Below are 27845 nucleotides of genomic sequence, written 5' to 3' on the forward strand. Positions count from 1 at the left end.
ATATATATGATGTAATTGTTTCTACTATTTTATTATTATTATTATTTATGTGCATGGAGTCCTTATCATAACTAGTTCATATATATTATTACTATTATTAATGTTGATAATTATGGTGCTTGGAATAGTTGATTATTAACCCTGTAAAGTGTAAACAACATATTTAAGAGATTAGATTTTCAATGAAAACAAGGATAAGAGTGTGTATACCCTGAGAAATCAAGGCTTGGTCAGTCTGTGAAGGGCTCAATTTGTTCTGCTTCTGCTCAAATGCTCCCTAGCCTAATTTTTTTTTTTTTTAATTTACTTTGTGCATGGGCTGCTTTTTGTGTATCCAAGCCGTGCGTCATGGGGAGAAAAGTTGCCATCAGGTTCAAAGGCCCTTTGGTAGGATTTATGAACCATGAACCCCAAAGTTTCCATTCTCATTGAGTATCTGACCCACGATAGTCTGGTCTTATCTTCATACCACAAAACGGAGATAAGTCTCTTTCATTGCGTCTGTTTCAAATTAAAATGTGATGTGCCCGTGGAAGAAAATCTGTCTTTGAAAATTCAAAAGTTGACCTTGACTCTGTTGTATCCTATCGTATCCTATGGGCTATGTGAATCCCGTTTCCAGATCAACAGCCAATCAAACATGTGAGTTGGCCGTCAGAGAAAATAAAGGAAAGTGACTAGAAAAAGTGGATTTATTGGTATTAGTATTTTTCAGTCAAGTTTAAGTATCCAAAAAGGCTACAAAAAGTGGGTTTAGATCGATCGATCCATACTACACTTGGAACTTGAAGACGTTTAATCTGAGCAATCATTTACAAAGAATTAGGTTTGTTTAAACTGATCAAATTTTCTAAGTAGGACGATCCCCGAGTAACCATTTCAACAATGCTCTGAGTTATAATGGGAAGTGGGGATTACTGAACCTTTTCAACTTTCTATGATTATTTAATTTCATGTTACATATACGTTTAGGATACAATTTTTGGGCCACTAGTTGGCATCCTCTGCAACAACAAAAATGGTTATGATGATGTCTGATGACACTCACAACAGATTTGTGTGGTTCAAAGAATTAACGACATGCTTCTGTTGATATCCTAAATTTCAAATCTTAAATTATAAACTCTAAATGATTAGTAATTAAAAAGTATATTACCAATTATTACATCAAAATATGACATAATAGTTTCATATGTGAATAAACCTTGTACCTTTTTGTACCCAACAAAATTAAATTTTTAGTGTTTTTTTTTTCTCATTTAAATATAATTTTGTTCTCACATTTGAAAAACTTTATGCACTATTGATATTTTTTTAATTAATTCCCTATTTTTTTCAGTGCAAAGAAAAAGTATTCATTAATTAACCTAATCAATGCCAGGAAAAACTGAGGCATCATCTAGAACGTATGAGGAAAAAAACTTTTTCTATATTTTTAAAAATTAAAAATTAAATTGACTTTGACCGGTCAAAAATGAAAGGTGGTTTTTGAGTAAAAAACAAAAAGAGAAAAACCATTACTTTTGGAGTTGAAATCTTTACGTTTTTGCACTTAAAATTCAAAGTTTGATCATGAAACTTTAAAGATATTGAGAGGAACAAATTTTGCAAGAAAATAATAAAAAAAATAAAAAAAAGATAATAAATGAAAGATGGCTCGAGTTTGGAGAGTTTTAAGGTTTTATTTTTTTGTCAAAGTAGTGTAGGATCGACCCTTTAAAGTTGGAGGTCCATCCTGATCTAAAACCAGAATGCATTTTCTATCTTGCGGCTTAGGGATTGACCCTTGGAAGGGTAGGTGTTGATACTAACAACTTTCAGGGATGCATTTTGCCCTATTTTGCTTCCTGAGATCAACCCTTCTAGTTCAAATTTGTAAAAATTGAGCTTTTCAAGCTTAATTCCATTCCAACTTCCACCGCTAACGTTCAAGTCCTAAATTTACATATTCTTAAGGGTAAAATCAAGGCTTTTAGTTACTGGAAAGGTTTCCTAAGCTCATCAAGTCTACCATCCGATTTATCCATGTAATTTAGAATTTAGGGGTTTTACAATATTCAATGCCACATTAGCAAGAATATACCATGTTAGGATATTCAAAAACCATATTAGTATGGCAAATGGAATAATTTTAATATGATTAATAATTAGACTGACATTGTTAATTTTAAAAAATAAAAAATTTAATTTTTATAATTTATTATATAGAAATTAAATCCATCACTTTGACATAGTATATTGACCAATTACTTAATTTGAACGTAGAAAAACTATATCACAAAACAATCACAAAATGAATACTTCGCTTTAATATTTAAAATATTAAATATTAATATATTAAAATGTTAGAGTACGTATATTAATGTACTCCTTCTCTTTCCATAAGCAAAATGCTTTATATATGATTATTCATGTGAGAAAGTCAAACAATTGTTGTAAATTAGACGTCATTCGCCGTTAAATATAGTTTACACGTAAAATTCATGCGAGGCATATCTATTGAATGGATAATATTAATATAAGCTCTGATTCCTTTCGGCAGTTTAGTAAAATGAATATGGAAATGCAGAAAGATAGGATAGCTTCAAGTAGTTGAACATGGTAACAATACTTACTAAAAAGAAAATAAAATAAAAAAAAGGACATGCTAATCCATGTTCAAAATTAGAACCTGAAAGTCAACTGGTCCAATCTTAGGTTTACATTTTAAGCGCTGTGGCCTGCACGCTTATATTTGGTGGCAAATGGCAACTTCCAATCACCTTTCCAAGTCAAATGTATGGCTGTTTCTATATTCTCCAGTGCCCTATAGTTATCCTAGTTGGAGTCCTTGGTTGGTTCCACTATTCCATGTTTAGATAATAAGTACTGAGGTGCATGACAAGTCAATTTTTACTAGAGAGATTAAAGATTAAAAAAAATAAAAATTAAAATTTTTAAAATTAATATATTAAACTTAACTATTAATAATCAAAAGATTAATAATAGATAATAATTTTATAACATATAAAAAAAATAAAAAAAACTTATAATAGTAATTTAAGAAAATTTTGTTCGACAGTGGTAATATCTTTTTTAATATAAATAATTAAATTATTTGTAAGAAATTTATTATTTATTTTATTTTAAAGTTTTACATTTTTCAATATAAATAATTAAAAAATTAATGTAATCAATATCTAATATTTTTATTTTATTATATTTAAGTTTATAATACTAAATATTAAACTATAATGTATAAAATATAAATAGTTCAATACCATATACATAATTAATAATTTCTTCTTCTACTCATGATAATTCCTTTTCAACTAAATATAAAACGTAAAGCACATTAAAAACATATACTCAAAATAATTTTTTCTTATATAATTAAGATTAATAAAAATAATATATAACTAAAATTTTAAACAATAACCAATAATGCAACACTAGAACCTATATTTGAAAATTACATATACAATAATTTTTTAATTTTTAAAAATTAAAATAATTAAAAATAAAATCTACATAACAAAAAATAAAAAACTATGACAAGTAAGAGATATAACTTATATAAAAAAAAGAATATGATTTATGATTCATAGAAGTTTAAAAGGAAAAATTTATAAAAACTTAAAATATATGAGTAAATAGAATAGAATTAAAATAAATAAATAATAATAATATAAATTAATTAATTAAATAAATAAAAACTTTACATTTTTATTATTTCACAAGATAAGGATAGAAAAAAAAAGAGAAATATAGATAGAAAAATTTAAAAAATTTAAAAAATTTAAAAATTTGAGTAAAATTGAAAAAATTTATAAAATTATTTTATTATTTTTAATTATATTAATTATTTAAATAAAAATTATTTTTAAAAATTATTTTTAAAAATTATTAAAAAATATATAAGATATAAAAAATTTCAAAAACTCATGACCCCCCATTATAAAGGGACGCTCCGCCCCTGCTCGCGCAGACCAAGACTTGGAAATTGAATGTTTACGGCATGGCACTATTTGCCTTTCTCCCAGCTATAAGAGAGCTCATCTAAAGTTCTAAACCAAGCCCAACTTACATGACTAGAAATTCGCAGCAGCTATAAGCATGTCAAATCACCGTAATCCCTGTCTTGTTCTCTTCCATGTTGTTTTCCTTTCTCTACTTCCATTGAAGATCACGTGTTCAGCCAGAACGCAAGCAGAAGCACTCGTTCAATGGAAGAACAGCTTGTCTTTTTCGCCACCTTCTCTCAACTCTTGGTCCTTGTCCAATCTCAACAACCTCTGCAACTGGACTTCCATTACCTGCGATGGCACTGGAACAGTCTCCGAAATCAACCTCTCCAATGCAAACATGTCTGGTTCCATCGCCCAATTCAACTTCACTCCATTTGCCAATCTCACGCGCCTTGGCCTCATCAATAGCAGTATGGAAGGGCCAATACCGTCCGCAATTGGTACTCTGTCCAAACTCCTCGTCTTGGACTTAAGCAACAATTCTTTTGAAGGAAACATACCATCGGAGATAGGTCGTCTAACGGAGCTTCAATATCTGAGTCTATTCAACAACAATCTCAATGGTACCATCCCTTCTCAAGTTAGCAATCTCCAAAAAGTAAGGCACCTCGACCTTGGATTCAACTATTTTGTTTCTATTGACTGGTCGGATTTCTTGGTCATGCCTTTGTTGACACACCTAGGCTTAGATTACAATGAGCTTGAATCGGAATTCCCACAATTTATACTCAACTGCCGTAATCTTACATTCCTAGACTTGTCACTGAATAAGTTGACTGGTCCAATACCGGAATCATTGTACACCAACCTGAGCAAGCTTGAGTATCTTAATCTCACTAACAATGTCTTTGAAGGACCATTGTCATCGAACATTTCCAAGCTTTCCCAACTCATAGATCTCCGACTGGGAACCAACCAGTTAACCGGTTTAATTCCTGAGACTATAGGAACCATGTCTAATCTTGAAACTGTTGAGTTGCTTGAGAATTCGTTTGAAGGGAATATTCCATCTTCTTTAAGCCAACTAAAAAAGCTGAAGAGACTTGACCTCCGCTCGAATGGTTTAAATGCTACAATCCCATCCGAGCTTGGTTCCTGTACTAATCTTACCTTTTTGGCTTTAGCCAGGAATCAAATGAGTGGGAGGTTGCCTATGTCCTTGTCACAACTCACAAAAATAATTGAGTTGGGTTTATCTGAAAATTTTTTTGTTGGTCAGATCCCACCATCTCTCATTTCTAATTGGACCAACTTGATCTCTTTGCAACTTCAAAACAATTTATTCACGGGAAAGATTCCACCAGAAATTGGCCTATTGTCAAAGCTCCAGATCCTCTTTCTCTATAACAATACACTCTCAGGCTCAATTCCTTCAGAGATTGGGAACTTGAAGTCCATGCTTATTCTCGACCTTTCAGGAAATCGGCTATCGGGTCCAATTCCTCTTAGTATATGGAGTCTTTCAAACCTTACAGCTTTACAGCTTTTCTATAATGAGCTTAACGGCACAATTCCACCAGAGGTTGGAAACATGACCTCCTTGGAGTCTCTTGATCTCAACACAAACTTCTTGGATGGGGAATTACCGGACATAATTTCTAACCTCACTAACCTGAAAGCTATCTCCCTGTTCACCAATAGCTTTTCAGGGAGCATTCCTCGGGATTTTGGGAAATATAGCCCTAATTTGGTTTATGTTAGCTTTTCGAACAATAGCTTCTCTGGAGAATTGCCCCCTGAATTATGCAGTGGCTTTGTTCTTCAAAATCTCACGGTAAATGGGAACAACTTCACAGGGTCATTGCCAGCTTGCTTGAGGAATTGTAGACGGCTATTAAGAGTCCGGTTAGATGGGAATCAGTTTACGGGTAACATCACCGATGCATTTGGGGTTCAGCCTTCTCTTGACTATATTTCTCTTAGTGACAATCAATTTATTGGTGAAATCTCTCCAGATTGGGGAGAGTGCCAAAATCTCACCAATCTAGAAATGGACAACAACAAAATTTCTGGTGAAATCCCTATTGAGCTGGGGAAGTTGAGTCAGTTGGGTGTCCTAAACTTGGCGGCCAATGAGTTGACAGGGGATATTCCTTTTGAATTGGGAAATTTGAGCATGTTGTTCAACCTCAATTTGAGCCAGAACCATCTCATAGGTGGGATCCCTTTTATTGTTGGCAACTTAGAGAGGTTAGAGTACCTTGATTTGTCGAGGAACAAATTGACAGGAGTAATACCACAAGATCTTGAGAAGTGTGAAAAATTACTGAGCTTGAACTTGAGTCATAACAATTTATCTGGTGAAATTCCACGTGAGCTAGGTAGCTTCTCGGGTTTGCAGTACTTATTAGATCTTAGTAGCAATTCACTCTCAGGCGCAATCCCTCGAGACCTAGGGAAGCTTGCATCATTGGAGATTCTTAATGTTTCACATAACCATCTCTCTGGAAGAATCCCAACTTTGTCCACCATGAGTAGTCTTCGTTCATTTGATTTTTCCTACAATGAGTTAACTGGCCCTATCCCAAGGGATAGAATATTCCAAAATGCTTCTGGAAATGCTTTTGCTGGAAACTCAGGTTTGTGTGGAGATGTTGAAGGATTGACTTCTTGCACTTTAAATCTTCCAAAGAGCAAGCCCAGTAACAACAAGATTCTTATCGCTATCATTGTTCCTATCTGTGGCATATTAATTCTAGCAGCAATAGCCGCTGGAGTGTTAAAATATCACCAGCAAAGCAAATTCCTTGATGAGGAGACTAAAGGTAGTAAAAGGACGGATGTTTTTGAGTCAACCATTTGGGAAAGAGAAGGAAAATTCACATTTGGTGACATTGCAAAAGCCACAGAAGGCTTTAATGAAAAGTACTGCATCGGAAGAGGAGGATTTGGGAGAGTTTATAGAGCAGTGTTGCCCACAGGTCAAGTAGTTGCCGTTAAAAAACTCAATTTGTCAGATTCTAGTGACATTCAAGCAACAAATCGCAAGAGTTTTGAGAATGAGATTCAAATGTTGACAGAAATTAGGCATCGAAATATCATAAAGTTGTACGGGTATTGTTCTAGAGAAGGGTGCATGTACTTGGTCTATGAATATGTGGAAAGAGGTAGTTTGGGAAATGTATTGTATGGAGCACAAAGGGGAGTGGAGCTAGGATGGGCTACAAGGGTGAAAATTGTGCAAGGATTAGCTCATGCAATTTCTTACTTGCATCATGATTGCTCTCCACCTATTATACACCGAGACATATCTTTGAATAACGTTCTTCTTGAGGAAGAATTTGAGTCAAGACTCTCAGATTTTGGCACTGCAAGGTTGTTGAATCCAAATTCATCGAACTGGACCACAGTTGCAGGGTCTTATGGGTACATGGCACCAGGTTAGCAAACAATTTACTTTTATGGAATTTGCCTAATTATGTTTGATTAGATGTTGCTGTCACAGTGGTTTTCTTTTCTTTTTTCCTTAATTTTCCATTGCAATGTGATTGTTGACTTTGTTTAATTTTTTGGTCTTCAGAGCTTGCACTCACAATGCAGATCACAGCTAAATGTGATGTTTACAGCTTTGGAGTAGTGGCATTAGAGATTATGATGGGAAAACACCCAGGCGAGCTCTTGAATTCCTTGTCATCGGTGACTTTGTTATCCAACAATAAGGAATTGCTTTTGAAGGATCTGTTAGACCAACGGCTTCCACCTCCTACGGCCGAAATAGCAGAGGAGGTTGTATTTGTTGTCACCATGGGCCTAGCATGCACACGGTCTAAATCGGAGGCACGACCGACCATGCGTTTTGTGGCTCAAGAATTATCAGCAAGAACGCAAGCTTGCTTGGCCGAGCCACTGGGAACAATAACTATTAGCAAGCTAACTAGCTTTCAGAAATAGAACAAGATTGAAATAATAGGTAGGTTTTAACCTGGAGTGGTAAAGAGTAAGTTTTTATTACATTTTTTGTTACATAGAAAGCAAATGTGCTTATGCCTTGCATCATATTTTCCTTTGTCTTGCAGAGTGTTATGTATTGCAGCCCACATAACCGATAAAAAGATGGGATTTCCAATGATCAAAAGGTCATTGGCTACAAAGCAATCCGGGTTGAGGACCAATGTTCCCTAACTGTACATTTTCTCCATACTTCATCTACCAATAACGGAATTGCAAAAGCAATATTCAACATTTTTGTGCATAACCCCTTTTCTTTTTCTATTGTGGAAACTTTAGTCTTTGTAGCTTTCTGAGTGGAATACATATTAAAGAATAGATGGTGATTGGTGGGGTAAGAGTTAGTATCACCTTTGTTATTATTATTTTATTTCTGTGGTATGAAATTGACTTTTTAACTTAGTGGGAACATTGGTTCCTACAACACATCGTCCACTTGCCTTTTGGGTGTGCTATGCCTATGATTGACCAACCAAAATCAGGATACCAGGAAGGTGCAAACATCTTTGTTAAAGAAACTATTTATGGGGAAGGGGGCCAAAGGAAGATAATTTCATCCATCAATGCCTAAACTAAAATCCAGTCAGGCTCATCAATGCATGGTTTCATCATGTTTATATGAAATATTTAATCTAATAGCTAAGAAACGTAATATGAAAAATTTATTAATGATCAGTTGTCAGAGGAAGGGGAGCTTCTTGCCTAGCCGACTCTTTTTATCTCATTATTTTAATTTTTTTGCTCTTTATGAAACATCTCATAATTACATTCTATATTTATTTAGGAGACTTGATAAATTTTTTATTGTTTCACATTAATTTTTATTATTATGGTTTTCTTATTGGCAATAAAAACCCTTAACTCAAACTTTATGGAGAGTCAAGATATTTTCAATGAATTTAATTTTAATACTTGAGCAAACTTATATTGTGTATTGTTTAATTAAAATTCAACTAAATTATCAGTAATCATCATTATTATCAAAACATTAAATTATTCTTTTTAGTTTTCTAATACTAAAGAAATTCGCAACAAAACTAGCCCATTTCATTCTTCAGTGCGCAATCAACAAATTAGATCCTATGCTTCATCAAAATTATCCAGGAAACAAATAGGGCTTGCAACACATCATCTAGCACTATATTCACAGTTGACAACTAATTCACAATATCTTGAAACATATTCAAGTGCAGGGGCTAAGGGTCATACCACCCCTCACCCCAAGTTTTGAAAATTTTTACTTAGTGTATATATTTTTAATTGTTATGAGAAATAGTATATGTATGAAGTTGTGGCCTTCCAAATTTTTTTGAAAATTTGTATTTATTATATACTTTTTATACCCCTCAAAATAAATTTTTTATATAATAATTTATACAAATAAAAAATAATAAAATAACTCCACAAACTCTTCTTAACTTTACCTTAATTCTTAATTAAGTTTCTTTACATCTCTTTTTTTCTTTTCCTTTTTTTCTTTCTCTTCTATTTTGTCTTTTCATTTTTACTTTACTCTTTTTTCACCATTGAAACACACTCCATTATTTAAAAGAAATTTATGAGTTTGGACAATAACCACTTACCACTATTATGTGAAAGTAAAAGGAGGTAAAATTTTCTTTGATCTTCTTCTTTCTATTTATATTATTTAACTATTTATATATTTAATTATTGTGTGCAATCTTGTATATCGTATTTATGTGTTATAGTTTTATATTTAGTATTTTAAGTTTAAATATAAATAAAATAAGAATATTAGATGTTGGTTAAATTAATTTTTTTAAGGTTTTGATTAAAGTATAAGTTGAAAACAATCAATGAATTCTTTAAAATATATATATATAAATCGTTCAAATGATTGTGCTACACTTGAGCAACCAAGCTTAATGGAAATCATGAAAAGAAGATTTTGAAACCAAATGGATGATGAGTTTTTTATAAATAATTTAGTTGTTTATATTGCAAAAAAACATTTCTGACATTTTCAATATAAAATCAATAATTGATGAATTTGAATCTATAAAATATCATTGAATACAACTTTCTTAAAAAGGTATTATAAGTTTTCTTTTCTTGTTCTTTTTTATTTACTTGTTATATAAAATTGTCTATTATAAAACTTTTGATTATTATTTAAATTTAACATATTAATTTTAATAATTTTTAATCTTTATTTTTCTTCATCTTTAACTTTCAGAAAAAGTTGACTAACCTTGTCCCTGCTCAAGTGCATAGCAACCGTGAACCTGTAGCGTTTTCAAGAGCTGTGATACCACTTGATACGACTTCAGTCCTAGCTTTTCTTTTTCTTCCCCTTTGCTGCTTACCACACCTGCCAATAGAAAAAGAAAAAAAGAAAAATTTGCAATTTGGCTGCTAACAAGAGAAAAGAAAGAAGGCCTTGTGTCCATAAGTGTTGGCCTTTGGATCTTGCTTATGAACAAATGACTAATGATTAAAAATTATATTGCTCATTATTATATAAAAATTGACATAATGGTTTCACATGTAAATAAATTCGTGCTTATTTGTATCCACAAATAGTGAATTTTAACTGTTTTTTTAATCCATTTAAGAATAGTTTTTGTTTTTACATTTGAAAAACTTTAGTCCTTTTGATATTTTCTTAATTAATTTCTTAGTCTTGTTTCCTGTACAAAGAAAAAGGAAAAGGGAAATTAATTTAGATTTATGGAAGACTAGATTAATATTAAATAAACAGAGCAAAATCTATTTAATTACTATAATAAATGCAAGGAAAAATGGGACATCATCTAGGAGGAAGACCTTATATACATACACTGAAAGTAGAAACAACAATTGAACTTTGATTGGACAAAAATGAAAAAAGATAATTGGCCAAAAAGAGAAGTTTCAGCAATTGAGCTTGATTCCTTCTGGGGAAAATCCATCCCCACAATCAAGTTTGAACCCTAGTTTATTGGACTGACCAAAGAAAAATGATGTTTGAACTCTAAAATTTGATTGACTTTTGATTATATAAATTCAAACTCAATGAAGTTTGAAAAAAGCTTTATTACAAAACAATCACAAAATGACAATACTTTTTGTTTAGTAAGTATCGTGTTGAAATTTTAATAACATTAGTCGTGCAAAATGAATACTACACTTTAATACTCAATAAGATAAACTCAAGTTGAATTTGAGTAGTTTATAGAAAAAAGCTTGACTGCTTCTATCTTGAGTTATGCCTTTGAGAAAACCAGAAAAATAAAATAACAGCAAACATTTTTTTATAACATAAAATATTAAGGTGTCCCAACTAAGCATGTCAAATTGAGTTAAGCTTGAGATTGTCTTTGAAGATTTAGTTAGAATTGAACTATGGAGGTTAATGTAGGTTTATGGAAGCTTGTTTTTACATGTTAGTGGCAGACAAGACAACACATATTGATGTAGGTTGATATTTTTGTGTTGAAGTATTGCCACATTCAGTAACTAAGTTGTTACTTGTAATGTTGGTTTTATGTCTCTTATCTTTCCGTTTAAGCTACCACATATTGAAAGTATGTTTAAAAATTTGTACTATAATGCACTTGTATATTAGAAGGTTTATGAATGTAGCATCAGCATGGTCTATCCTCATTGTTCATTCTTTTAGGTTTGTACCCTGATATCAGAGCTTATGAACTCTTAAGGGATCGTGAGTTTTTAAAGAAAATAATAAAAAAAACTTTCAAACAACTTTCCTTCTTCAAGTTTGAAACAAAAACCTACTGCTCACTTGAAACAAACATAAAACTTTTTCATGGCCTCCAGCAACTGTGCAACCCCTACACCTTCAAAGTTTGTAGGAGAAAACTACCCTACATGGGTTGTAAATTTGAGAGCTTTTGACCTTTAGGAAGTAGTAAAGACAAGTAGAGAGCCGGTTGAAAAACTAAAAAAAAAACAGAGAGAAAACTGAATAAAAGAAGAAGAATCAAGTGAAAAACTAACTCACATGCTTTATTTCCAGCTCTATTAGAGTTTATATACTGGATTACAACTAAAAAAACTAAACTCCATAAAGATCAGTCTTTGTAAAGAGACTTGAAACATATTTTCTAACAAGATTCACAACTACCAATTACAAAAAATTCTAGAAGCAGTGAAGCAGTAAAGCAGTATTGACAAAAGGACATGAGAACTTGAGTTTCAGCTAATACACTTAAACGACTCATGAACAATGGTTTAGTTAACACTGATAACATCAAAATGACACAAACGTTTGCATTTTACTACTAACCAACACAGCTACAATTTAACAAAGTCTTTAACACTTCTGTCAGCCTAGGTTTCAGGAACTTTTCAACATACCCCCTTGATTGAACACTTGGTGAACTCCCAACCTCTTTCTCATAAGCTTGAATTTATCTCTTGTCAAGCCTTTTGTGAAGATGTTTGCAAACTGCTTATCAGTAGGGCAGTAACTCAATTGAATTTCACCTTTTTTGATAGATTCTCTAAGGGGATGATACTGGACCCTTATGTGTTTTGTCTTGCCATGTTGCACTGGATTTCTTGTAATAGCTATGGTAGATTGATTATCTACATTAATCTGAGTTGTTTTTCCTTATTTGAACCCCAGATCAGTTAACAATTTCCTCAATCATATATAGTATGATTAGTTGCTGTTACTGTGGCTATATACTTAGCTTCAGTGGAAGATTGAACCACAATATCTTGCTTCTTGGTATTCCAACAGAACACAGCATTGCCAAAAAAGAAACAAAAACCACTAGAGCTTTTTGAGTCATCAATAGACCCTACCCAATCACTGTCACTATAGCCTATTAACTCATACTTTCATCCTTCATGTAGTTTAAGCCAAATTCCATAGTACCTTTAGTGTACGTGAGAACCTTTTTTGCAATAGTTAAGTGATAAACTGGATTTTGCATGAACTTGGAAAGTAGATTTGTAGCAAACATAATACCAAGCCTAGTAGCTGACTAGTACAACAAAGAGCCTACCATGCTTTTATACAACATTACATCAGCTTTCCTTGATTCATCCTCCTTGCTCAACTTGTTTCCAATATTGAATGGTAGATCTACAGCTTTGCATCAGTCCATATTGAATTTCTTCAACAAGTCCTTGGCATACTTTGACTGATGTAAGATTATTTGACCAACCAATTGCAACACCTCCATGCATAAGTCCTAAGTTTGTCATTTCAGAGACAATCATTATTTGTGTCTTGAAATCTTCCAAATAAGCTTTGTCTAGCTGTATTATCAACATATCATCAACATAAAGGGCAACAATCAACATAATCACCTCATTTGACTACTTGACATATAAAGTATGCTCATTCACAGTCCTAACAAAGCCTTGGTTCTTAAAATGTTCATCTATTCTGTCATAGTAGGATTTAGGAGCTTGTTTCAAACCATAAAGTGCCTTTCTCAACTTGCAAACTTTGCCTTCATTTCCTTTCTTCACATATCCTTTAGGTTGTTCTATGCAAATATCCTCGGATGGTACACCATTCAAAAAAGCAGACTTTATATCTAAGTGAAAAAATTTTCTAGCCTTATTTAGTTGACAATGCAGTAAGTAATCTAATAGTGTCATGCCTAGCTATAGGGGCAAAGGTCTCAAAATAGTCAATCCCATACACTTGTGCATACCGCTTTACAACTAACTTAGCCTTATGTTTATTTACAGACCCATATGGATTCAATTTTGTTTTAAAAATCCATTTAACACCAATCACATGCTGATCTGCAAGTCTATCACCAATAATCTAGATGTTATTTTTCTCAATCATATGTATTCCTGCATCCATTGCTGCTCTGCAATACTCATTTAACTTAGCTTTAGAAAAATTTATAGGCTTAGTTAATGCTAAATTGCTCTACTGTAAATGTCCTGAAATGTCCTAGTACCCCTAACAACCAATCTCTCATCTTCAATATGCGTAGGTTCATCATCACTATCACATACGAGTTCAGTAGTATCACTATCAGTACTCAGGATAACTTATTTTTCCAAATTTCAAAATTGTCCTTCATCAAAGACTACATCTCTACTGATGATTACCTTATTCAAATAAATATCATACAACCTATATCCCTTAGTTACTTCACTATAACCAACAAACACAACTATAGCATACTTATAATCAAATTTGGACCTTTTCACATTAGGGATTTTAGCATAGCATATAAAATTGTAAATCTTAAAGTGTGTGACAATAGGTTTGAAACCATACCACATTTCAAATGGAGTCTTCTGAGATAATGCCTTTGTGAAGGTCTTGTTCAATATGTGATTTGTAGTATTCATTGCTTCTACCTAAAACTTTTTTGACATGTTTTTTTTGGAACAACAAACATGTACTCATTTTAGCCAAAGTCTTGTTCTTTCTTTCATCTATGCCATTCTGTTGGGGGCTATATGTAATAGTATCCTGATACTATATTCCAAACTCCACCAAAAATTTCTCAAACTCAAAGACAATGTGCTTTGAGCCATTATCACTCCTTAAGGTTTTAATGTTTTGACTAGATTGATTTTCCACTAAAGCTTTGAACGTTTGGAAATTCATGAGTGTTTTTGATTTTTTCTTCAAAAAATACACCCAACACAATCTAGTAAAATCATCAATGAATAATATGCAATATCTACTGCCATTAAGAGACAAGGCCTTCATTGGACCACTGATGTCAGTGTGAACCAATTCCAGTTTTTGTTTGGCTTTCCATTTCCTCTCTTTAAGAAATGGCTTCTTACTTTGCTTGCAAAATTGGTAGATATCACACACCTTGTCAGTCTTGGTGATCATTGGAAGTTCTTCAACCATCTCATTTATAACCATCTTGGTTAGTGAACCAAAGTTCACATGTCCCACCTTCTTATGCCAAAGTTCTAAAGTAACTAGCTCACTATAGAAAGTTATATTCTTTGTATCCATCAAATCTAGTGGACAACAATTGTTCTTCAATCCCACAGTAAGTAATTCTTCACCCATAGGATCAAATATTATACAATACTTGTCTTTGAATAATAGTGCAGAGTGATTTTTAGCCAATTTTCCCACATTGAACAAATTCTGGTCAATTTGAGGAACATAATGCACTTTAGATATTAGCTTCAGGCCTGAAAGAGTTTCCACTGCAACTATACCTATGCCTAAGACCTTCAAAAATACTCCAATACCAATTTTCACTCGAGCATTGAAGCTTCTATCTAACTTAATAAATAACCTTTCATTTCCAGTGATATGATTTGAGCATCCAGTGTCTATGAACTAGACATTCTTGGTTAAAGAAGCATCATTTGTCTTGGCCATGAACAACATTTCTTCATTCTCAATTACCTGCTCAACTATAGCTGCACTCTCATTAGTAACCACAGACTTATTTGATTTGCAAACTTTTTTCACATGTCCCATTTGACCACAAGACCTACACTTTACATTAGGTCGATACTAGTAGTAATTATTTGTGTGATTTTTTTCTTACTATAAGGACAAGGTGAATTTCTATCACCTTTACCTTGCTTGTTGGTTCTAAGTTTATTTCCTTTACTATAAGATTTCTTTTGATTCCCACCTTTAACTTTCAAACCCTTAGTCTTGGCTATTAATGCATTTTCTACAAACTCTTCACTTTTAATAGCTCTTCTTTGTTCTTAAGCTATTAAGGCATTTACTAACTCAGTAATAGTACTTTTCGACAAGTCTTTCGTATCTTCCAGAGAAGAAATCTGAGCTTCGAATTTATCTAAAAAACTAACTAAAATTTTATTAACTATTTTTTTTTTCATTTAGATCTTCCCCCAACAACCTCAATTGCTTTACAATTTTAGTAATCTTGTCAGTATACTCCTTAACACTCTCATCATCTTTTATTTTTAACACTTAGAATTTCTCAATAAATTTAATATCTGAATCTACCTATTTTGATCATTACCTTGAAATTCCTCCTTAAGTTTATCCCACACCTCCATAGGATTATCAAAAGTCATTATTCTTATAAAGATTGAATCAAAAATAGTAAAGTGTAAATAAGAAAGTGCTTTGTACCTTTTTGCTACATCTTTACTATGCTGCTTAATTTGATCCAGGGTTAGGTTTGTGTGTCTCTGAACTAGTGGATCTTCCTCAATTTTGATCACTTTTAACAGATCAAATGTTGTGAAAAATGCTTTAATCTTAACTACCTAAATCGAGTAATTTTCTTTAGAGAAGATCAGTGGTGCTGATGCATTGTAACTGGATGAAGCCATGACTCAATTAATATAAACAAGAGTAATAAACAATAGAAGAAAAAATACAAGGTTTTAAGGTCCCTTAAGAATTAAAATGCTCTGATACCATTTTGTTGAAAAACTTAGAAAAAACATAGAGAAACCTAATTAAAAGAAGAAGAATCAAGTGAAAAACTAAGTCACATGCTTTATGTCCAACTCTGTTAGAACTTATATACTGAATTACAACTAGAAAAACTAAATCTCATAAAAATTGGTCTTTGTAAAGAGACTTGAAATAGATTTCTAACAAGCTTCACAGCTACTAATTATAACAAATTCTAGAAATAGTAAAATAGTATTGACAAAACGACATGAGAACTTGAATTTCAACTAATACATTTAAACAACTCATGAACAATCTCTTAGTTAACACTGATAACATCAAAACGACATAAACATATAACAACTCATGAACAATCGCTTAGTTAATACTAACAACATCAAAACGATTCCCACTAGGGGAAGCTGCGACCTCCTAAACATATAACGACACGTACTACAACCCTACATTAAAACTTAAAAAAATAAGATAGGTCGTGGCCTCCCCGATCATGTCATGAGATAGCCATGGCTCACTAAGGCCCAAGTTGCGATTCACATTCAAATAAAAAAAATAAAAAAAGACATCATCGTCCTCACCCCACCCTTACGTGGGTTGCCAAGAATTAGGCAACCCATTACCCAAATGCCTCCCCCCCCCCCCCCTCTCCCTCTATGTGGTTGCCAAATTACGGACAACCCCCCTAACATCTCAATAGCCCTCACAATCCCTCTCAACAACAGTTTTTTGCACTTTTCACTCATTTCTTCCTACCTATTACTCTTCATCTCTGTTTTACTCCTACTTCAATCACTATTCACCTTTCATCCATCTTCCTCCATACCAAGTACCCACATCAATATCCTTCTTTCCACACTTATTTTCAATATCTTTGCTCAAGATTTCAAGTAAATTTCAATATTTTTATTTTTCTTTTATATATTTATATATTTTTTTCTTTCTTTCTTTTTCTTGTTTAACATTTTTTAAGACATATTGCATGCTTGCTTCACATTATTTATTTTGTTGGAAATTTGTGATGGGTATTGATGATTCCTGAGACATTTTGTTTAGTTATTTTTTGGGTAAAGTAAAATTAGGATTATGGGTAAGTTTATTGATTTTAAATTATTTTTTATGCTTAGTAGTCTAGGAAAAATTTTATTTTTTAGATTTTTACTAGATACTGTGCGCATTAATTAATTTTGATGTGAAGACATATGACCTGATATTGTGAGTGATCTATTGTGTTTTTTTGGTCCTTTTCTTTTCTTTTGGTTGAGAATTAATTGCAAGAAATTTGAGAATGGCACCCAAACGAGCAAGAAAAAATTTCAATGATTCGTTTAATCATAATAGATTTGTGTCAACTGATGTTGTAGCTAGACATGCCAGTTCTCTCGTTAACAAAATTGCAATACCTGAACGAGGATTGGATCAAAGGTTGATCACACACCTTAACCTTCAACCAATGATTGATGAACATTACTGGCAAAAATTGTGTGCCTCACCTATAGTTGCGATTATTCTTCTGGTAAGAGAATTTTACGCTAATGTTGTTGAAACTACTAATGATTTTATTTTTGTGTGAGGTAAATTAGTTCCATTCTCGAGCAATGCCAAATTAGTTCCATTCTCGAGCAATGCCATCAATGAATTTTATAAAGCTCTTGATATTGAAAACAATAGTTATGGTCAATATTTGGCTTAGCATGAGGATTGGGATGATATCCTTCATATACTCTATGAGGAAGGTGTTCAATGGCAAATCTTCAATACTGCTACCAATTTCCTTCAAGAGAAATATGATGAAACCACCTTGTAAGATATGGTTATATTTTGTAGCTTCCAAATTACTTCCTACAACACATCTTAATGATGTCATAAAAAATAAAGTCATCCTTATCCATTCCATCATGACGGGACAGACAATTGATATTGGCTGTGTCATTTACAAAGCCATGACTCACATTACACAAATGAAGCAGGATGACTTATGGTTCCCTTCTCTAATTACAGCTATGTGCAAGCAAGCTGGTATAAATTAGGATGCTAGTGAAGAGTTGTTGCACTTTAAACTCCCAATTGATATCAAGCTCAGCTTTAGACAACCTCAACATCCTGTTGGGGTAATTCTTCTTCTACACGCCATCCTCCACCCTTTCGACCAAGACATCAACAACTATCAATGAGTCAGAGAATTGATAACCTTGAGATCCTAGTTGATCAACTTAGGCACCAGTTTGAGCAACATGACTTATCAAACCTAATGTAATTAACATATGGACCACATGTTTCAAGCTTATAGTACTTTTATGAGAATGGACATGGCTACTTTTCCACCAACACCTAATCCTCCTAAGTGTGCCAATAAGGTAAAGGACAATGAGGCAGAGGACGATGAAGATTAGAGCTTCACCAAATTCATTTAACCATCAGGGAGGTATTCTTTACCTTTCTTTTATTTTTTTCTAACATCGAGGACAACATTTAGTTTAAGTTTAGGTGGATGAATTTATTTATTTTTTGGAGGTAAATATTTTGTGGAAGTTTTTTTATTTAGTTTTATTTGTATGTTTATCTAGATTTTTAAATAATTAGGATTAGTTGATAATTTAATGTATTATTTGCTTGAATTTTAGGAATCTAGAGTAAAGTTATGCCAATTTTTTTCAATGATTTCGCTATCTAATGATGCTTACTAGTTGTCTTGAATTCTTAGTGTTTGGTTAATAAGGTTTTTGTTTGGATTCATGCTAATTCTTTTGTTGAGTATCATTGTTAAGAAGTGATTTCCACAATTTTTGAGCACTTTATCTTTTCCTTTGAATTACTGTGAATATATAGAGAGAATTTATGTTGATATAAAATTTAGATTATGTCATGAATTCTAGAATTTGCTTGATACTTTCTTGAGGTAAAATCGTAGGCAATACTTAGTTAAGGAGATGATTTAGGCCATCTTTGAACTGTTTAACTACATAATAATAAGCCTAACCTTAAAATAAAATTTTCAAATTTGCAACCCTCACTCCTAAGCATGTATATTGTTTTAGGAAATATGATTGAGTTAAATGTTGAATAAGATAGAAAAGTGGAGTTGCTTTAAAACAATTCAAAATATTAAAAATCACCCCACTAATTATAATACAAAGAAAATAAGTTTTGGGGTGTAAAGTTGTGAAATTGAAAAAAAAAAGAAAAGAAAAAGTGTTAAGAAAAATGTTCAAAAGTGAAGAAAGAGGGTGTATAAGGAGAATGAAAATAAAGCACTTTATAAGTCCTAGAATAATTATGTCCTTAGGGTGATTTAAGCCATATTATATTCTTTATCCTATCTTAACCCTAGTCATACATTACAAGCTTTATAAAGTCCTATTAATCTCTAGCTTTGTGTTAGTCTACACTAATAGAGAGAGAGAGATGAAAGACAAATTTATGGAGTTCTAGTACTAATTTGAAATTTTAATTGGCATAAACTCATCCGTATATCATGATATTCTTGGTAAAAGATTTCACACACACACGTGGAAATCCATTCGAGAATGTGCTTGTATTAGAATTGAAACATGAATTTAAATGATGTCTATATTTCTCCTTAAGTTGAAGATTGATAAACATACTTTTGAGAAAATTATGAGAAATCATTGAGTTAGTGTACTTTATCTTTAGCAGTTGTTTTATCCATTTTGTTTTTACTATCTGAAATTGTTCTTTGTAGGTTAGTTTCTTTTCTATGTTTTGCTTAAGGACTAACAAAATCTTAAGTTTAAGGGCATGATAACTCTATGATATAGAGTTATTTGAGCTTAATTTTGATAATAATTTAGATTAGTTCTTATAGTAATACATAGAAATTAATAGGTTTTATCTAAATTACTTTAAGTTAATTAATTTAGGTGAGTCAATCTAATCTTAGTTAATTTATGCTTAAAATTGGTGTTAATGTGATTAAGATAGGTTGTTATTAACTTATTTGTGTTCTTGTAGGTATTTAGTGAAGAAAGACTTTCAATGCAAAAAAGAAAGTAATTTTGTGGTGTAGACTTCCACTGCACATGTCTTCGTATTTTGACTGTACCTTTCTCTACCGAACTCTAAATAAGATGATTCTTGAACTATTAGAAAATTAAGAGAAAACGGTACAATCTTCATGTTATACTTCACCTAGTTTACCCTGGAAAGTGGTCAAAATGCTTGCCAAATTTGATACACTATAGCAACTTAGAGCAATTACAATTTTTGCTAATTAAATGGTTGAGGCTACGACCCTTGATGGAGGATATTGGAGCAAACATGGTCAATATGCAAAACTTCAAACCTTACTTGGTGGGTGAAGAAGTGAAAGAAAGGGTGAAATAGTCAAGTTAATGACTATAAAAAAACACTTCTTGAGAGACAACCCAAGCATTCAAAACTTTGTTTCTTTAAAGTTATTATTTTATTTATTTAGATTTTCCCATTAGTTTGTTTTTTTTCTTTTTTCTTATTTAGCTTTTATCATTTAGCAGATCCTCCTGCGAGCTTAGAGAGCAATGATGATGATGAGGAGGAGGATGACTTGTGACGTCGTCTGCAAGCATATGGGAGTATTCTCTTTCTTTACTTTCAAGAACATTGGGGACACATAAGTATTTTATTAGATTGAAAAATCTTTTAGTTTTTAAATAGATGATCGCATTAACTTTAAATAATTTTTTGCATCATTATTGATTCTAGATGATCTAACCAATCATTTTAAATATTAAAATTATTAGTAAACTTCTAATTTACTATAGCATAAGTTTCAATTATTCTAATTTTTGTATAGTACATTCTAGATGACATGGCGGTAATTTTTTCAATACACACTTTTTACCTAAAATAATAGATGTAACATAAAGTTATTCAATGTCTCTTTCATTCGTTGTCTTAATATGAAATCCATTCAGATGAACATATTTAAAACTTAATAAGTTTCTTTGATACTTAGTAGAAAATAGTGCATCATCTATTATAAACTTTGTTCCTTTGGGTAGTATTGACATTGGCTCGTTCGGAGCTTTTAATTAATCTTATACTACTAGATATTGTATTGACATTAACTTCTTTCATTGTCAAGTGAGAAAATATTTCTTATTTTTAAATATAGTGTGCGTTGTAGTACTATCTATTAAACATATATCTTCATCATTGATCTTGGATCCAACAAGATAAATATCAATATTTTTCTTCAATACGATAAGATACATAATAAGAAACTTACAAGTTGACATAAGAGATCAATAAATATATAATTTACTAATCAAAACACATAATTAAAAAATATCATTTAAATATAATGAGAATATATAAAATCATCTTCATAATAGAGTTGTACTACTAAAATATACTAACAAATTATTAAAAAATTTCATTCTTAGATATTTGCATAATCGATTAGGTGATCAATACCTCCTTTAGGTTGGACAAGAAAATCAGCAACATCTTAATGTGTTATATCCACTAGGTAATGGTTAAAATCATCTTAGTCGGTAAAGTTATACATCCACTTCTACTGGATAAAATTATTCTTAAAATTATAATAGTAATTAATGTAAATTATTATAACGACCTCTATTATGTTTGTAACTATAATTGTTAAAAGATGTAGCATTCATTTCAAGGAATGAACGGATTTGATTTTTCATTAGTAGTTATATAATAGCAAATTCACTTTTCAATTAAAATACAAAATATAATATATAATACATGACAGCAAAATTCATAGTAAGTTTGATTTTTAGAAAATGAAAACACCAAAGAGATATCAAGTCACTTATCTGATTTGCTATAACCAAAAATTAAAAACTTACCATTAAAATCTTTTTGAAGCTTGGAGATAATAAAAACAAAATAATACCAACACTTTACCTGATTTGCTAAAACTAAAAATTAAAACCTAGTCATTGAAATCCTTTTGAAGATGAAAACCAAATAATACTAAAACTGAAAAGATTAGATAATCGTGCTGATAACATGTTATGAAATATAATTTAAAAAAACAACGAATAGAGAAAGTATTTAAAAGGATTAAGAAGATTTTATATATTTAAGTGTGTATTTACAAATGAAGTGATAAGCTTATTTATAGGCTAATAACCTCTTATATGTATAGAATTTACAAAATGAAGATAATATTGAGAGATTAAATGGATGGTTTAAATTTTAATTTTAATCTAATCCAATCTATATCCAAATTTAAATATAAATAACATTAATGAATATTTATAATAATAATTAATTAATATAATCAATGAAAGAAGAAATGGGACATCATCTAGAAAGTTCGAGGAGAAAGGCCTTTTGTATAATTTCTAAAAAAAAAAGTTAAATAAACTTCGATCGGAACAAAAGAGAGGTGAATACTGTACTTTAATATTTAACATATTAAATAGTAAAGTACGTTGTATTAATACATTCCCTCTCTTCCCATATGCAAATGCTTTATATATGATTATTTATGCTAGAAAGTCAAACAGTTCGTTGCAAATTACCCGTTATTCACCATCATAGGTATAATTCATGTGAGGCATTTCTATGGAATGGATAATAATTGGCTAATAACTGTTAGATTAATATTAGCTTGGATTCCTGCCGGCAGTATGGTAAAATAAATATGGAAATGCAGAAAGATAGGATAGCCTCAAGTCGTTGAACATGGCATTAAGACCAAATGAATATAACAATACTTACCAAAAGGAAAATAAGTAAAGAAAAAAGACATGCTGTCCATGTTTTTTCCCTGTAAACTAGAGTAAAAGACAATTGATCAAACCTCGTGGAAGCTGAAAATTAGACTGCGAGGTCAAAAGTTCAAATAGGCTTCATTTTGAACAGCGTAAGAGGATAATAAATTACAGACAAATGGTAGTTAACATGTTCAAAGTCAACTGTTTGAATCATAATTTATGTTGTAATGAACATAGTTTAATTTCACAAGTACTATTAGTCAAATCATACGGCTAGACCATGCACTAATTTACTTCTCTTGATAGCAACTTTCACATCAAATTTAAATTCAGACAAACTTTGCTTAGATCAGTCTGTGATAACTACCGGGAAAACTATATGTTAGACTGTGACCAATGAAATGAAATTTTACTTATATATTATATGCAGAGATCGGAACGAGTACCTGCAATAAAAAGAGAGTTAATCAAGAGCAGTGAAACAGATATAGAACTTGATTACTAACTAAGCATGTCAAGTCCTCAAAAACTTTCCATTTTTAGTTTCCATCTTCTCTTCCTTTCCTTACTTCCATTGAAGATTACCTCTTCACCAAGAACACAAGCCGAAGCCCTCATCCAATGGAAGAACACCTTGCTTTTCTCTCCAGTTTCTCTCAACTCTTGGTCAACAGCAAACATCAACAATCTCTGCAACTGGACTTCCATTGCTTGTGACAGCACTGGCATGGTCTCTGAAGTAAACCTCTTCAGTGCTAACATCACTGGAACACTCAGCCAATTCGATTTCACACAATTTTTAAATCTCACACGCTTCGATGTCAAGAATAACAGTCTCAGTGGACCAATACCTTCTGCCATTAGTAACCTGTCGAAGCTCATTCTCCTGGATTTGAGCAACAATTCTTTTGGAGGCAACATACCGCCGGTGCTAGGGCGATTGACGGAGCTTCAATATCTCAGTTTGTTCAACAACAATCTCAATGGTACCATCTCTACCCAAATTAGCAATCTTAAAAAATTGTGGTACTTAGACCTTGGCTGGAACAAATTGAACTCTCCTGATTGGTCCCAATTTTCAGCCATGCCATTTTTAAGACACCTCAATCTAGGGAACAATTCACTTAGTTTGGATTTTCCTAGTTTCGTAGCTGATTGCGGGAATTTGACTTTTCTAGACTTGTCAGTGAATCATTTGACTGGGTCAATACCGGAATCAGTTTTTGCCAATCTGGGCCAGCTTCAGTATCTCAATCTCACAAACAATTCATTCCAAGGACCATTGTCATCAAACATATCCAAGCTTTCCAAGCTCATAAAGCTCCATCTAGGAACCAATAAGTTAAAGGGCCCGATTCCTGAGAGCATAGGATTCATGTCTGATCTTCAAACTTTGGAATTGTTTGAAAATTCATTTGAAGGGAAGGTTCCATCTTCTTTAGGACAACTATCAAAGCTCCAGATACTTGATTTTCACTCGAATGGCTTGAACTCTACAATTCCGTCTGAGCTTGGTTCTTGTGCTAACCTCTCCTTTCTGGCCTTAGCCGATAATCAACTTACTGGGGAATTACCTATGTCGTTGTCCAAACTCACCAAAATATCCGAGCTGGGTTTGTCAAATAATTCTCTTTCCGGTCAGATCCTGCCATCTCTCATCACTAATTGGACTAACTTGATCTCACTGCAACTCCAATACAACTCTTTCACAGGAAAGATTCCACCAGAAATTGGCTTATTGACAAAGCTCAACTATCTCTTCTTGTTTAACAACAAGCTATCGGGGTTGATTCCCACCGAGATAGGGAACTTGGAAAATCTAATAATGTTAAGCCTTTCAGCAAACCAGCTTTCAGGTTCAATTCCGTCGACAATATGGGGTCTTAAGAACCTAGAACTCTTGCAACTTTTTGAAAATAATCTCAACGGTACTATTCCACCAGAGATCGGTAATATGACGTCGCTGTCCTCTTTTAACCTTGACTCAAACCAACTATATGGGGAGTTGCCAGAGACCATTTCTCGCCTCACTAATTTACAGGGCTTCTCATTGCATACCAACAATTTCTCAGGAAGAATTCCTCGGGATTTTGGGAGATATATTCCGCAGTTGGCTTATGTTAGCTTTTCCAACAACAGCTTCTCTGGGGAATTGCCTCCTGAATTATGTAGTGGCTTTGCTCTTGAATACTTTAGCGTTAATGGCAACAACTTCTCAGGGCCGTTGCCAGCTTGCTTGAGATCTTGTAGTGGACTAAATAGAGTTCGTCTTGATGGGAACCGATTTTCCGGTGACATTACAAATGCATTTGGAGTTCATCCAAATCTTGAATATATTACTCTTAGTGACAACCAATTCATCGGTGAAATCTCTCCAGAATGGGGAGAATGTAAAAGCCTTACCAATCTACAGATGGATAGGAATCGAATTTCGGGTGAAATACCAGCTGAGCTTGGGAATTTGACACGGTTGCAGGTGCTAACTCTAAGCTCAAACGAGTTGGTTGGGAATATTCCTACTGAGCTAGGAAATTTAAAAATGTTGTTTAACATCAATCTGAGTCAAAATCATCTGTCAGGACAAATCCCTCGGAGTATAGGTAATTTAGTAGATCTTCAATATTTAGATTTGTCAAAGAACAGCTTGACAGGGATAACACCAGAAGAGCTCGAGTACTGTGACAAGTTATTGAGCCTGAGCATGAGCCACAACAATTTATCTGGTGCCATTCCACGTGGGCTAGGGAGCTTGATTTTCCTGCAGTATTCATTGGACCTTAGCAGCAATTCATTGTCAGGGAAAATCCCTCCAGAGTTGGGAAAACTTGTTTCACTGGAGAATCTTAATGTTTCACATAACGATCTCTCTGGTGAAATCCCAACAACATTACCCGGCATGGTAAGTCTTCATTCATTTGATTTCTCCTACAATGAGTTGACAGGTCCAATTCCAACTGGTGGTCCATTCCAAAATGCCTCCAGTGAAGCCTTTGCTGGAAACTCAGGTTTGTGTGGGAATGTCGAAGGATTGCCTCCTTGTAATTCAATTTCAACCAGCAAAAAGTCCAGAATGCGTACTGTGAAGGTGGTTGTTGGTGTAGTGCTTTCGGCCTTTGGCGTATTAGCATTAATTGCTGCTGCAGTTTTTGCACGTCATCGCCTAAGAAATCAACCGGATGGGGAAGCTGAAGGTAGTGAGTTTGAAGGTTCTGAGTCGACATGGTTTAAAGGAAAAAATTTTAAATTTAGCGACATTGTAAAATCGACCGAGGATTTCAATGAAAAGTATTGCATTGGGAAAGGAGGATTTGGAAGTGTTTACAGAGCATGGTTGCCCACAGGTCAAATAGTTGCGGTTAAAAAACTCAATATATCAGACTCCAGTGGTGTTCTAGTTACCAATCGCCAGAGTTTTGAGAATGAAATTCGTCTACTGACAGAAGTTAGGCACAGAAATATCATCAAGTTATACGGGTTCTGTTCTCATAGGGAGCTTATATACTTAGTTTATGAGTATATGGAGAGAGGAAGTTTGAAAAGTGTACTGTATGGAAAAGAAGGGGAAGTGGAGCTAGGCTGGGCTACAAGGGTGAAACTTGTAAAAGGACTGGCTCATGCAATTGCTTACTTGCACCATGACTGCTCTCCACCAATTATTCACCGAGACATATCTTCGAGTAACGTTTTGCTGGAAACGGGACTTGAACCAAAACTCTCAGATTTTGGCATTGCAAGATCGTTGGATCCAAATTCATCTAATTGGACATCAGTTGCAGGTTACTTTGGCTACATGGCTCCAGGTTAGCTACCAATTGGTTTCTGCATTTTGATCTCTTATCCTCACTTAGAATTGATATATCTACATTTTAGCAACGACTTCTATCATAAAGGGTTTGTCTCTTATGTTTGCTTGGTTTTTATATGAATGCTAACGTTGTTTCTCTAATGTTTAGAGCTTGCACTCACAGTGCGGCTCACAGATAAATGTGATGTCTACAGCTTTGGTGTAGTGACATTGGAGGTTATGATGGGAAGGCATCCAGGGGAACTCTTGAATCCCCAATCATCATCAACTCTGTCAGCAGAAAATACAGAAGTGTTGTTGAAGGATTTGCTAGACCAACGACTCCCTCCTCCCACAGGCCAAATAGCAGAGGAAGTCGTGTTTGTAGTGACCATGGGCTTAGCGTGCACAAATACCAGGGCAGAGTCAAGACCCACCATGCGTTTTGTGGCAGAGGAACTATCAGCAAGAACACAGGCTTCCGTGAGTGAGCCACTTGAAAAGATTAACCGTTAGCAAGCTAACTGGATATCAGAAGTAATAAGCAAGCTACAGTTTGCGGAGGGAAAAGGAATGGCCAACCAAATCCCAGTTTACTATGGAGTTACGCCTGTATTATATTTCTGTCACTTATGGAGACAACACTTCTGTTTTTACGCTAAGTGCTTTTCCTACTTAATAAGTTGAATTATGGAGGTTCCACTGGAAATCTGCAGCCAGGGGTATGCTACGGGGGCCTTACAGGCTTGGCACCGGTACATTACTCTGCTTCAAACCCTTGTTCGCCGGTACAATACCAACTTTACTAGTCCAATTGAGTTCAAAATGTTGAGCATAATTTTGGGGTGTGGAAACTTCGGAGCTTAGTCATTTTCAAATGTGCTTAATGGAGAGTGAAGGGGTCATTGTTATTTATTATTTATATTATTTTTCAAGGAGAAATTTAGTGCGTTTCACTAAATAAAATTCCTACAATTTTCAATTAATAATTATAAAATAATGATCAAAATTGACAACTATGATTTTTCTATACACTATATTAATTTAAATTCATTTGAACTATTGAGCTAGTTTTGACTACAAACCATAGTTTT

At 33.0% G+C, this 27845-nt stretch overlaps 3 protein-coding genes across 3 annotated transcripts; 2 read left to right on the forward strand and 1 right to left on the reverse strand.

Moving 5' to 3' along the window:
- Positions 1–3935: 3935 nt before the first annotated feature.
- Positions 3936–8353, forward strand: LOC110414184 (uncharacterized). Its single transcript, XM_021425261.1, has 3 exons — positions 3936–7387; positions 7528–7917; positions 8024–8353. The coding sequence occupies exons 1-2, from the start codon at positions 4096–4098 to the stop codon at positions 7896–7898; spliced, it is 3663 nt and encodes a 1220-aa protein (XP_021280936.1). The 5' UTR covers positions 3936–4095; the 3' UTR covers positions 7899–7917; positions 8024–8353.
- Positions 8354–10178: 1825 nt separating this feature from the next.
- On the reverse strand, positions 10179–15357 carry LOC149527396 (uncharacterized). The gene is made up of 3 exons (XM_089783058.1): positions 15283–15357; positions 14606–15102; positions 10179–10287 (listed from the first exon to the last, which is right to left on the reverse strand). Exons 1-3 carry the CDS (start codon positions 15355–15357, stop codon positions 10179–10181), a joined length of 681 nt encoding a protein of 226 aa, XP_089639184.1.
- An 8082-nt stretch (positions 15358–23439) lies between these two features.
- LOC110413209 (uncharacterized) lies at positions 23440–27292 on the forward strand. Its single transcript, XM_021423966.1, is given in 3 exon segments — positions 23440–26767; positions 26921–27258; positions 27260–27292. Coding segments are annotated over 3 exon segments (3660 nt in total). The 5' UTR covers positions 23440–23478.
- The last annotated feature ends 553 nt before the right edge of the window (positions 27293–27845 follow it).

This window comes from Theobroma umbraticum, unplaced genomic scaffold (assembly GCF_002168275.2).
Source record: "Theobroma umbraticum cultivar Fairchild unplaced genomic scaffold, ASM216827v3 scaffold_4.1, whole genome shotgun sequence".
NCBI lineage: Eukaryota > Viridiplantae > Streptophyta > Magnoliopsida > Malvales > Malvaceae > Theobroma > Theobroma umbraticum.

Coding starts and splice junctions, on each gene's coding strand:
- LOC110414184 (XM_021425261.1), top strand. CDS start 4,096: ATGTCAAATCACCGTAATCCCTGTCTTGTTCTCTTCCATGTTGTTTTC. Junction 7,388..7,527: donor TTATGGGTACATGGCACCAG/GTTAGCAAACAA, acceptor TTTGGTCTTCAG/AGCTTGCACTCACAATGCAG.
- LOC149527396 (XM_089783058.1), bottom strand. CDS start 15,357: ATGGGACATGTGAAAAAAGTTTGCAAATCAAATAAGTCTGTGGTTACT. Junction 15,103..15,282: donor GTGCAGCTATAGTTGAGCAG/GTAATTGAGAAT, acceptor GTATTTTTGAAG/GTCTTAGGCATAGGTATAGT. Junction 10,288..14,605: donor AGTGGTCCAATGAAGGCCTT/GTCTCTTAATGG, acceptor TTCTATTGGCAG/GTGTGGTAAGCAGCAAAGGG.